Here is a 12,020-nt window from a genome sequence, read left to right as displayed (position 1 = left end):
AGCAGACCAATTAAGAGTTGGGTGCAGATGAGATAAGGGACATGTTGAATGCCATGAAGCTCAGTCTTTGGGCTAAGCTGACTGCAAGAGAAATGTACTGGGGGGGGAGACCATATTAAGTCAGGTGACAGAAGGAATCCAATCAAGGGAAAAGAGGCAGATTCGAGTTCACTACAGGCACAGAATTATATAAAAACAGACATAATGGGCCAGAAATTAGGATCGGGGGCTTGCCGCGCGTGCAAGCCCCCGACGTGCACTCATCTGGCGCGCCGACATCTGAAGCCTGGGCCTGCTTGGAATTCCTGTCACTGGCCCGGTTCAGATGTCGGCGCGCTGTGCTTGTCTGATCCAGCGGCGTAGTTAGTGCGATGTGCCGGCTGGGATCAGGTGAGCACTGTGCAGCCAATCAGGGGAGGGGAAACTTAATTCATGAGTTTGATAGTAAGAACTGTCAAACTCATGAAAATTACGGGCGCCCAAAAGACTAGTTTAACTTTAAATAAAATTTTAAAAAACATCCCAATAATTAAATAAACTATAAATAACTTTAAAAAACTATTTTAAACAATTAATCAAATTTTTGAAAAAATTTTTTTTTTAAGAAATCGGGTCTAAAAATAAACTTACCTTACTGTAAAGTCCTTAAAAACAATAAAGCTGTGGAAAAAATGTTATAATTTTAAATAATAGACCACTTACCTTCAAGAATCAAGTCCTTATGCCTCCTTTTTATATGTCTAAAAAGTTCAGGCCCTTGCACACGGGCAAACCTGTCGAAAAAAAGGAAGTTCAACGCGTGCGCGCAGGACCTCTGAACCCCTTGGAGGAAATGCCGGTTTCCCGTGCATGCGCTGTGTATGCTGAAATCCGGCACTTCCAACGGGCCCACGCGTGAGTACACCGTCCGTACTCACGCGTTGGGACCGGAATTACTGGCCCATTGTGTTTTAAAGTTTAGTACGTTAGGATGCACGCTTACATCCATTGTACGGTCAACCTACTCTGCTTGTAAATTGCTTTGCATGCTGAAAGAAATAATGGTATGGAACCTGAAGCAACGACTATTTTCATTACTACTCAAGTAAAGAGAAAACGTGGGTCTCTTTACCAACTCCATTTACTTCACCATATTATAATGCTTATGAGGGACTGTTAAAATAACCTACAACAGAAGGAAATAAGTAGCACTTGATAGCCTGAATCCCAGTCTATTCTAAAAGGACAGCGAACAATTTCAAGAGGCAAACTTTTGTCAGAAATGACAATCAGTTCCTACCCTAAACATTAATGCAAGTTTTTTTCTTTTCAGAGTTGATAAGACCTGCGGGGTATTACCAATATTTCAGATTTGCTTTCGATAAGGTCCCACATAAGAGATTAGCGTGTAAAGTTAAGGCACATGGGATTGGGGGCAAGGTATTCACAGAATCACAGAAACCCCACAGTGCAGATAGAGGCCATTTCGGCCCATCGAGCCTGCACCGACACATATCCCACCCGATCCCCGTAACCCCTACACCAACACATATCCCACTCTAACCCCGTAACCCCACGTATTTAATCCCCCTAACACTAAGGGTCAATTTATCATAGCCAATCAACCTACCCCGCACATCTTTGGACTGTGGGAGCTGGTTGGCAGATAGAAAGCAAAGAGTTGGAATAAACGGGTCTTTTTCCGAGTGGCAATCAGTGACTAGTGGGGTACCGCAGGGATCGGTCCTTGGACCCCAGCTAGTCACAATATATATTAATGATCTAGACAAGGGAACTAGATGTAATACAGGAAACTTTGGTTTATCCGGAGGTTAACTGTCCGGAATGCTCGATCCACCGGCAAAAATCAGGAGCCGTTTCATTAGTTTTTTTTTTCTTTTCGTTGCTTTTTTTCCACCAGTCAGGCTCTGCAAGGTCTCGCTGAAGCTGTTGCTAAGCTACAGAGACGCTTGCAAGGTACGGCCGACTGTTTAGAAGCTGTTGCTAAGCAACAGGGTTGGTTGCCAGATACAGAGCTCAATGTTTCAACATTAGCGCTGGTTTGTCCGGCAGTTTTGATGGGACGGCAACAGCTCGGTCCCGTCGGTGCCGGATATCACAAAGATTCCTGTATCTCCAAATTTGCTGACGACACAAAGCTGGGTGGACGTGTGTGCTGTGAGGAGGATGCCGAGAAACTACAGGATGATTTGGACAGGTTGGGTGATTGGGCAGAAGCATGGCAGATGCAATATAACGTGGATAAATGTGAGGTTATCCACTTTGGTGTCAAAAACAGGAAGGCAGATTATTATCTGAATGGCAATAGATTGGGAGAAGGGGAAGTGCAACGAGACCTGGGTGTCCTTGTGCACCAGTCGCTGAAGGTAAGCATGCAGGTGCAGCAGGCGGTTAAGAAGGCAAATGGTATGTTGGCCTTCATAGCGAGGGGGTTTGAGTACAGGAACAAGGATGTCTTGCTGCAGTTGTACGGGGCCTTGGTGAGACCACATCTTGAGTATTGTGTGCAGTTTTGGTCGCCTTATCTGAGGAAGGATATTCTTGCCATGGAAGGAGTTCAGCGAAGATTCACCAGGCTGATGCCTGGGATGGCAGGAATGACATATGAGGAGAGATTGGGTCGATTGGGCTTGTACTCGCTGGAGTTTAGAAGAATGAGAGGGGATCTCATTGAAACTTATAAAATTCTGGCAGGACTGGACAGACTAGATGCAGGGAGGATGTTCCCGATGGTCGGGGTATCCAGAACCAGGGGTCACAGTCTAAGGATAAGGGGTAGGCCTTTTAGGACAGAAATGAGGAGGAATTTCTTCACCGAGAGAGTGGTGAACCTGTGGAATTCTCTACCACAGAAGGCAGTAGAGGCCAATTCATTAAATATATTCAAGAAGGAGTTGGATATATTTCTTAAGGCTAAAGAAATCAAGGGGTATGGGGAGAAAGCAGGGACCGGGTACTGAACTTGGATGATCAGCCATGATCGCATTGAATGGCGGAGCAGGCTCGAGGGGCCGAATGGCCTACTCCTGCTCCTATCTTCTATGTTTCTATGTTTCTGTTTCTGGTCAAATCCAGCAACAAACCTGAATAAATTACCATCATTCACCAGACTGTCAACAGAGAGCACCCGAACTATCTGCTGCGAGACACATCCTTCTGTCAACATATTCCAAGGGCTTGAGACTCGAAACTACCGTCATTATTACATCCAGAGGGAAAAGCACAAGTTTTCTGTACGTTGTCAGTTGCAAGCTATGTTATTTGCATACCAGCACTCAGTCGGAAACACTGAGAGAGATGCATAATTAAATATTCACGAGTGATACTTTGCCCACGCTGGTTTTGTTTATTCACACTTTGCACTTCTTTTCTCTTCCCCCCCACCCCCGTCTGCTGCCCCACAATGCTGTATTGATATGGGAGGTATGAATATACTTAAGGAGCATTCTCACTCTGCCCCTTTTTAAAAAAATGTAATAACATTTTAATTTGACTTTGCTGTCTTCAAATTCAAAAATGGAACCTCAGTTGCCAGAGAATTCCCAACATACAATTTAAAATGGCTCATGTGGAGCATAAACACTGACATGGACCTGTTGGGTCGACTGACCCGCTCCTGTGCTTTAAATTCTGTTACCAAGTAAAATTAGTAATTTTTTTTGGAGGGAAAGGACAAGGAACCTCATCTTTCGATTAGGCAATTTACAACCTTCCGGACTCAACGCGGATTTCAATAACTTCAGATCATAACCGCTGCTCCCATTTTTTCCCCCAGACAGCAGGTGCTGGTAATGGTCCTGCAGTTTTCATTTGCACCTCCTCGAGACCCACCTTTTGTTTCTTTACTTGTCCCATTACCACTCCCTTCCGGTTTGCACCATTATCCCTTGTCTTTAAATCGCTCGTGCCTTCCACCCTATCACAGACCTTCCCTTTTGCTCTTCACCCCCCCTTTTCTCATCTCTGTACTTGCTGAAAACCTGTTAAAATCTCCAACTTCTTCCAATTCTGACAGAAGGTCACCGACCTGAAATGTTAACTCTGATTCCCTCTTCACAGATGCTGCCTGACCTGCTGAGTATTTCCAGCATTTTAGAAAGAATCAGAAATTTACAGCACGGAAGGAGGCCATTGCGGCCCATAATGTCTGCGCCGGACGACAAAGAGCTAGCCAGCCTAATCCCACTTTCCAGCTCTTGGTCCGTAGCCTTGTAGGTTATGGCACTTCAAGCGCATATCCAAGTACTTTTTAAATGTGGTTAGGGTTCCTGCCTCTACCACCCTTTCAGGCAGTGAGTTCCAGACCTCCACCACCCTCTGAGTGAAAATGTTTTCCCTCAAATCCCCTCTAAACCTTCCACCAATTACTTTAAATCTATGCCTTCTGGTTATTGACCTCTCTGCTAAGGGAAATAGATCCTTCCTGTCCACTCTATCTAGGCCCCTCAATTTTATACACCTCAATAAGGTCTCCCTTCAGCCTCCTCTGTTCCAAAGAAAACAACCCCAGCCTATCCAATCTTTCCTCATAGCTAAAATTCCCCAGCCCAGGCAACATCCTTGTAAATCTCCTCTGCACCCTCTCTAGTGCAATCACAACCTTCCTGTAATGTGACCAGAACTGTACACAGTATTTTAGCTGTGGCCTAACTAGTGTTTTATACAGTTCAAGCATAACCTCCCTGCTCTCATCATTCAAATGGCTAAACACTACCTGACCAAACCAACAAAAAATAAATACGCATGTGTTATTAGAGTAACATTTTCTGTACCACGTTTCAGTCCAATACGCTAATCGGAAAGATTTAATATACTGTATAATAATATAAATATATTCGATCTACGGTGTGGGATGTAATGTGCGTTTTCCTTTTCGCGCTACAATTTGCACTTATAAAAAAAATTCAGACAACTTCAGTAAAAAAAAGTAAAAAAAGAAACAAAGGCTTCAATTTACAGGGAGACGGTGGTTGAAGGGGCGGGTGGGTGGGGTGCTTGGGTTGACGTGCGCTCCTTCCACTGTTTGCGCTTGCCCCCGGTGAAGAGACTCGAGGTGTTCGGCACCTTCCCGGATGTTTCTCCTCCACTTTGCGCGGTCTTGGGCCAGGGATTCCCAGGTGTCGGTGGGAATATTGCACTTTATCAAGGAGGCTTTAAGGGACACACTCACTAGAAGGAGGCAGGGACCCAGGAGCGAGGTCGATGCCCAGGGGCGAGGAAGGAGGCCCAGGAGTGGCGCAGCGTGGGCCAGTAGCGAGGTCGGGAGGGCCACACTGCAGCCTATGAAACCCAGGCAGAGAGGACCTGCGGGAAGGAGGGAGGAGGAAGTAGGAGTATGTTTGTGTGTGTGTGCTAGGCCGATGTAACAGAGCCTGGTCTCCAATCGTCTTGGACCCCCTTGCCACTGGATCAAGACCTTGCTCTGTCAAGCCCGTGTGGTAGCTGGTGTGCAATGGCCACCCCACGTTAAAAGAATTCACGCACAGGCATCTTCCACCCTTTAAAATGAAGTTCGGGACCTGGAACGTCAGGACCCTCATGGACAACCCCAATAGCGACAGACCGGAACGCTGTACTGCTATCATTGCCCGGGAGCTCAGATGTTTTGACATAGACATCGCCGCCCTAAGCGAGACCCGGCGGGCAGGGGAAGGCCAGCTCAAGGAGCAAGGTGGTGGTTACACCTTCTTCTGGAAAGGCAAACTTGAAGAAGAACGCCGCCTCCATGGGGTAACCCTCGCCATAAAAAATGAGCAAGTTGAATGTCTCAGAGACTCCCCTTATGAAATAAACGAACGGCTCATGACTCCACGGCTCACCCTACCCCGGAACCAGTGCGCTACGGTCATCAGTGTGTACGCCCCAACACTGGAAGCCACAGACGAGACCAAATAGGAATTCTACTCCAGCCTCAAACAATCCCTGTCCCGAGTCCCAGCGGGCGACAAGCTGATCCTCCTTGGTTACTTCAACGCCAGAGTTGGAAAGGATACAGACCTCTGGGGAGGTGTGATCGGCAGAGAGGGGGTAGGGAAAGCCAACTCCAACGGTACCCTCCTCCTGACGAAATGCCTACAACATGGTCTTGTCATAACCAACACCTTGTTCCGTCAGAGAGACAATTACAAGGCTTCATGGCAACACCCTCGTTCCAAGCACTCGCGTCTGCTGGACTACGTCATCGTCCTAGCAAGGGACCGCAAGGATGTCCGCATCACCCGCGCCATGACAGGAGCAGACGACTGCTGGACAGACCACCGCCTAATCAGCTCTATCATCTCCATCAAGGTAGCCCCAAAACAGCAGCTGCAACAGAAGCAATGCCGCAGGAAAATCAACGCTGGAGCACTCAAAGACCCTGCTAAGAAATCCCTATGCAGCCTGCGCCTCACAACCAACCTGATGACTCCCAGTGATGCAAAGACAGTGTCCACAGCGCCTGGTCTGCACTCAAGGCCTCCATAATCAGCACCTGTGAAGAGATGCTCGGTCACTCGACCGGAAAACACCAAGACGAGAACGACCAGGAGATCCAGGAGCTAATAAGCCGCAAGCGCAAGGCATTCCTGATCTGGAAACAGCAACACAACTCGAGAGCAAGAAAGCAGCTCTACAAACACCTGAAGGCCGAGGTCCAACAAAAAACTCGCGACCTAAAGAACAGATGGTGGGTGGAGAAAGCGCAGGTGATCCAGCAGCTAGCTGACAACCACGACGTGCGTGGATTCTTTAGCGCAGTCAAGACCATCTACGGTCCAAGCACCCAAAGTCCTACCCCACTGCGGGCCAAGGACAGAGAGGTACTCATCAAGGACAGAGAGGCACTCATCAAGGACAGAGAGGCAGTCAGTGCCCACTGGAAGGAGCACTTTGAAGATTTCCTTAACCGAGACTCTGTCTTCGACGCAAGTTTCCTCAACTCCATCCCGCAGAATGCTACCCACCACCACCTCAGCACAACCCCAGCCCGGCATGAGGTTGAAAAGGCCATCCGACAACTGAAGAACAAGACCACCTCAAGAGCAGATGGAATCCCCGCCGAGGCGCTAAAACATGGCGGAGAAGCACTATTGGCACAAATACATGAACTAATTTCTCTTATCTGGAAGGAGGAGAGCATGCCAGCGGATCTCAGAGACTCCGTAATCGTGACCATCTTCAAGAAAGGTGACAAGTCCGATTGCGGTAATTACAGAGTCGTCTCCCTGCTGTCTGCCACAGGGAAAGTAATCGCAAGAATCCACCTCAATCGCCTTCTCCCAGTGGCTGAAGAGCTCCTCCCAGAGTCGCAATGTGGATTCCGGCCACTAAGGGGCACAATGGAAATGATCTGCACCGCGCGTCAACTACAAGAGAAATGCAGGGAACAGCACCAACCGCTGTACATGGCCTTCTTTGACCTCTCAAAGGCCTTCAACACCGTCAACCGTGAGGGATTATGGAGTGTCTTCCTCAAATTCGGCTGCCCTCAAAAGTTTGTCACCATCCTCCGCCTGCTTTACGATGACATGCAAGCCGTGATCCTGACCAACGTATCCACTACAGACCCAATTCACATATGGACTGGGGACAAGCGAGGCGGTGTCATCGCACCAACACCCTTCTCGATCTTCCTTGCTGCAATGCTCCATCTCACCCTCAATAAGCTACCCGCTGGAGTAGAGCGAATCTACAGAACAAACGGGAAACTGTTCAACCTCCGTCACCTCCAGTCCAGTTCCAAGGTCGTCCCATCCTCTGTCATCGAATTACAGTGTGCAGACGACGCTTGCGTCTGCGCACACTCGGAGGCCGATCTCCAAACCATCGTCAACACCTTCACCGAAGCATACGAGAGCATGGGCCTTACGTAAAACATCCGTAAGACAAAGGTCCTCTAACAACCTGCCCCCGCCACACGGTACTGCTCCCCGATTATCAAAATCCATGACGAGGCCTTGGACAACGTGGAACACTTTCCATACCTCGGGAGCCTACTGTCAACAAGGGCAGATGTCGATGACGAAGTCCAACACCGCCTTCAGTGTGCCAGTGCAGCCTTCGATCGCCTGAGGAAGGGAGTGTTTGAAGACCAGGACCTCAAACACAGCACCAAGCTCATGGTCTACAGAGCAATAGTGATACCCGCCCTCCCGTATGCTTCAGAGTCATGGACCATGTACAGCAGGCACCTCAAAGCACTGGAGAGGTACCACCAACGCTGCCTCCGCAAGATTCTGCAAATCCATTGGCAGGATAGGCGCACCAACACCAGTGTTCTTGCTCAGGCCAACATCCCCAGCATCAAAGCTTTGACCACGCTCGATCAGCTCTGATGGATGGGCCACATCGTCTGCATGCCCTAGACAAGACTCCCAAAACAAGTGCTCTACTCGGAGCTCCGACACGGCAAGAGAGCCCCAGGTGGGCAGAGGAAACGCTTCAAGGACACCCTCAAAGCCTCCTTGAAAAAGTGCAACATCCCCACCGACACCTGTGAATCCCTGGCCCAAGACCGCACAAAGTAGAGGAGAAGCATTCGGGAAGGCGCCGAACACCTCGAGTCTCTTCGCCGGGAGCAAGCGGAAGCCAAGCGCAAACAGCAGAAGGAGCGCACGTCAGCCCAAGCACCCCACCCACCGCCCCTTCAACCACCGTCTGCCCCACCTGTGACAGAGACTGTAGGCCCGCATTGGACTCATCAGTCGCCTGCGAACTCATTTTTAATGTGGAAGCAAGTCATCTTCTTTTCCGAGGGTCTGCCTAAGGAGAAGAACATTACAAACATTAAAAATGGGAAAACAGCACAGGAGGACATTGCTGAAAACCTTGGACTGTATTAGAGATCACACCAATCACCGTATAGTTGCTTACTACATCCCGAGAGAGCAAACAGGAGATCCTACACGTGTAGAAGTCACTTAAAAAGGAGGAAAGAAGGTGCAGTTATACTGCACATCCCATCTCTCAGCTGGCAGCAGCTGGTTTATACAGCCTGCTTACATGCAGATACAGGGCTACACTCCCAGCCATTGTACTTTGAACTTATAGCAACCACAAACAGAAGCATTCGCGCTCACAATACTTACAATATACTAGGGGTACGTTTGCGAGTGCAATAGGAGCACACCCTTAAATCGGGGAAAAGTGAAGGCAGCTTAACCTGCTGATCAATCTAATGTGTACAGAAATAGCACAGTCCTCCATCAATTTTAGCTTTCCTGACCAACATCACAAAAGCAAACAGACTGCAACCCCACCCTTAATAAACCACCACCCTCGCAGTTTATCATCTGCCAACACACAAGAACAAATAATATTGCTGTATTAGTTTATCACTCATTACACCACAAGCAGTTACCCTGAACATGCAGTATTTTATATTTTTCCCCACTCGTCTTCCCGTGCAGTACACCATTCCTCTCCCCGGAGATACTCTCCCCAGGGGCACCTCTCTCCCCGGGGGGGCGCGCATCACGCACCTCTCCCCCTGGGAGCATCAGTCACCTCTCCCCGGGGGAACCTCTCTCCCCTGGCGGCATCAGTCACTCTCCCCGGGGGCACCTCACGCCTGGGACTTTCGTGCACCTCTCTCCTTTGGGGGTGGGGAGGTTGTGGAAGAAATCACTCAACCCTATCCTCTGGGGAGGAGGGCTCTTCTGCCCTTGAGATGGATCACACCCTTCTATCCCCTGGGGAGCTCTTGTACCTTGGAGGCATCATTCCGCTCTCCCCGTGGGGAGCTCTTCTACCCTGGAGGCATCATTCCGCTCTCCCCTGGGGAGCTCTTCTACCCTGGAGGCATCATTCCCCTCTCCCCTGGGGAGCTCTTCTACCTTGGAGGCATCATTCCCCTCTCCCCTGGGGAGCTCTTGTACCCTAGAAGCATCATTCCGCTCTCCCCGTGGGGAGCTCTTCTACCCTGGAGGCATCATTCCCCTCTCCCCTGGGGAGCTCTTGTACCCTGGCAGCATCATTCCGCTCTCCCCCTGGGGAGCTCTTCTACCCTGGAGGCATCAGTCCCCTCTCCCCCGGGGAGCTCTTCTACCCTGGAGACATCATTCCGCTCTCCCCCTGGGGAGCTCTTATACCCTGGAGGTATCATTCCCCTCTCCCTCTGGGGAACTCTTCTATCCTGGAGACATCACCCCCCCTCTATCCCCTGGGGAGCTTTTGTACCCTGGTGGCATCACACCCCTCTATCCCCTTGGGAGCTTTTCTACCCTGGAGGTATCACACCCCTCTATCCCTTGGGGAGCTCTTCTATCCTGGAGGCATCACACCCATTTATCCCCTGGTGAGCTCTTCTACCCTGGAGGCATCACACCCCTTTATCACCTGGAAATCTCTTCTACCTTGGTGGCATCACATCCCTCTATCTCCTGGGGAGCTCTTCTACCCTGGAGGCATCACACCCTTCTATCCCCTAGGGAGCTCTTCTACCCTGGAGGCATCACACCCCTCTATTCCCTGGTGAGCTCTTATACCCTGGGTGGGGGGAATCACTCACCTTCCTTGTAGATGAGTTTCCTGAACTGAGACTCTTTCACCAGCCTGCCGTCCGAGTCGAATAGCAACGGGAAGGTCTCCGGACTGAGCCCGGGGCCTCTCCCTCCTCCTCCTCCTCCTCCGGCGGCCGCCGCCGCCTCCATGTTGCCGCAAAGGCCCTCCCCGGCCGCCGCCTGCTCCCTCTGCCCGGGGGCGGGTCGCTCCGCCTGGGCCTCTCCCTCAGCCAGCGCCCGGGGCAACCGGTGCGCCACTGCGGGACTTCGGCGCAAACTCCGCTCGCCGGCCAGGCTCTGACCCCCGCTCAGCTCCATCAGCCCGTCCGCGTCCTCATGGCTCCGAGGGGCGGCGCCGGCTCTCCCTCCCCCAGGGCGGCCACAACCCTCATTCATTCCCGCCCCCTGCCGTCCCGGCTGAGGACAGTCAGCTCCCGGGCGCCACCTGCACCGGGATCAGATCATCTCCCCTTCGCACTCAATCTATCCATCTGCTTACCTCCTTTTTCATTCACTTCAGCCCTGGCTCAGTGGGTTGTGCTCTCTCTCCTCTGAGCCCACTCCAGAGACTTGAGCACAAAAATCTAGACTGACTCTCCCAGTGCAGTACTGAGGGAGTGTTGCACTATCGGAGGTGCCGTCTTTTGGATGAGACGCTAAACCGAGGCCCGGTCTGCCCTCTAAGGTGGACGGAAAAGATCTCATGGCACTATTTCAAAGAGCAGGGGCGTTCTCCCCGGTGTCCTGACCAATATTTATCCCTCATTGAAACATAGAAGATAGGAGCAGGAGTAGGCCATTCGGCCCCTTGAGCCTGCTCTGCCATTCAATGAGATCATGGCTGATCATCCAAACTCAGTACCCTGTCCCTGCCTTCTCCCCATATCCCTTGATCCCTTTAGCCTTAAGAAATATATCTAACTCCTTCTTGAATATACTTAATGAATTGGCCTCTACTGCTTTCTTTGGCAGAGAATTCCACAGGTTCACCACTCTCTGGGTGAAGAAATTCCTCCTCATCTCTGTCCTAAATGGCTTACCCCTTATCCTTAGACTGTGACCCCCGGTTCTGGGCTCCCCCGCCATCGGGAACATCCTTCCTGCATCTAGTCTGTCTAGTCCTGTTAGAATTTTATGGGGGAGAAATTCAGTTGTTAGCGCCACCCGTTAGCGCCTTAAGAGGGCGATAAGTGGGGCGCGATGCGGCTAGCGCCCGGGCGCGGCGATACCTGCGCCTCTCGCGAAACTGAGCGGACATTTAGCGGCGGCGCTAAACCGCAACGCCCGCTCAGCTGCGCACGCAGATCCTGACGTCATTTCAGAGTGCAACGCCCTTGGGGCGCCCCGGACCGGAAATTCAGTGGCGCCCCCCTCCTTTCCGCCTGTCGCTCCCAGCGACAGGTTGACTGGAATGGTTCCCAGTCACTGTGGGGCTGGGGGGGTACTATTTAAAGGGGGCTCTTCCTGGCTTCTTTGTGGTAGCCATTTTTGGACCACTTCTGAGAGAGAGAGAGATTTGCAGAGAGACAAAGGGAGAGA

The 12,020-nt window shown here is 50.7% G+C and overlaps 1 protein-coding gene across 4 annotated transcripts in view; it reads right to left on the bottom strand.

Moving 5' to 3' along the window:
* The window catches only part of LOC147124738 (TBC1 domain family member 15), a 100,045-nt gene extending 89,080 nt beyond the window's left edge, over window positions 1–10,965 (bottom strand). For 2 of the 4 annotated variants that reach the window (XM_085992469.1, XM_085992478.1), the window contains exon 1: window positions 10,490–10,965. In XM_085992469.1, coding sequence (XP_085848595.1) covers window positions 10,490–10,877 — 388 coding nt within the window. In that variant the 5' untranslated portion in view covers window positions 10,878–10,965. The remainder of the gene's footprint in view (window positions 1–10,489) is intronic. The other 2 variants (XM_085992457.1, XM_085992463.1) reach the window with 1 other exon arrangement.
* Between the last annotated feature and the right edge of the window lie 1,055 nt (window positions 10,966–12,020).

This window comes from Somniosus microcephalus, chromosome 1 (assembly GCF_052327205.1).
Source record: "Somniosus microcephalus isolate GS21.2 chromosome 1, FLI_Smic_1.0, whole genome shotgun sequence".
NCBI lineage: Eukaryota > Metazoa > Chordata > Chondrichthyes > Squaliformes > Somniosidae > Somniosus > Somniosus microcephalus.
This window is presented reverse-complemented; position numbering and strand designations above follow the sequence as displayed.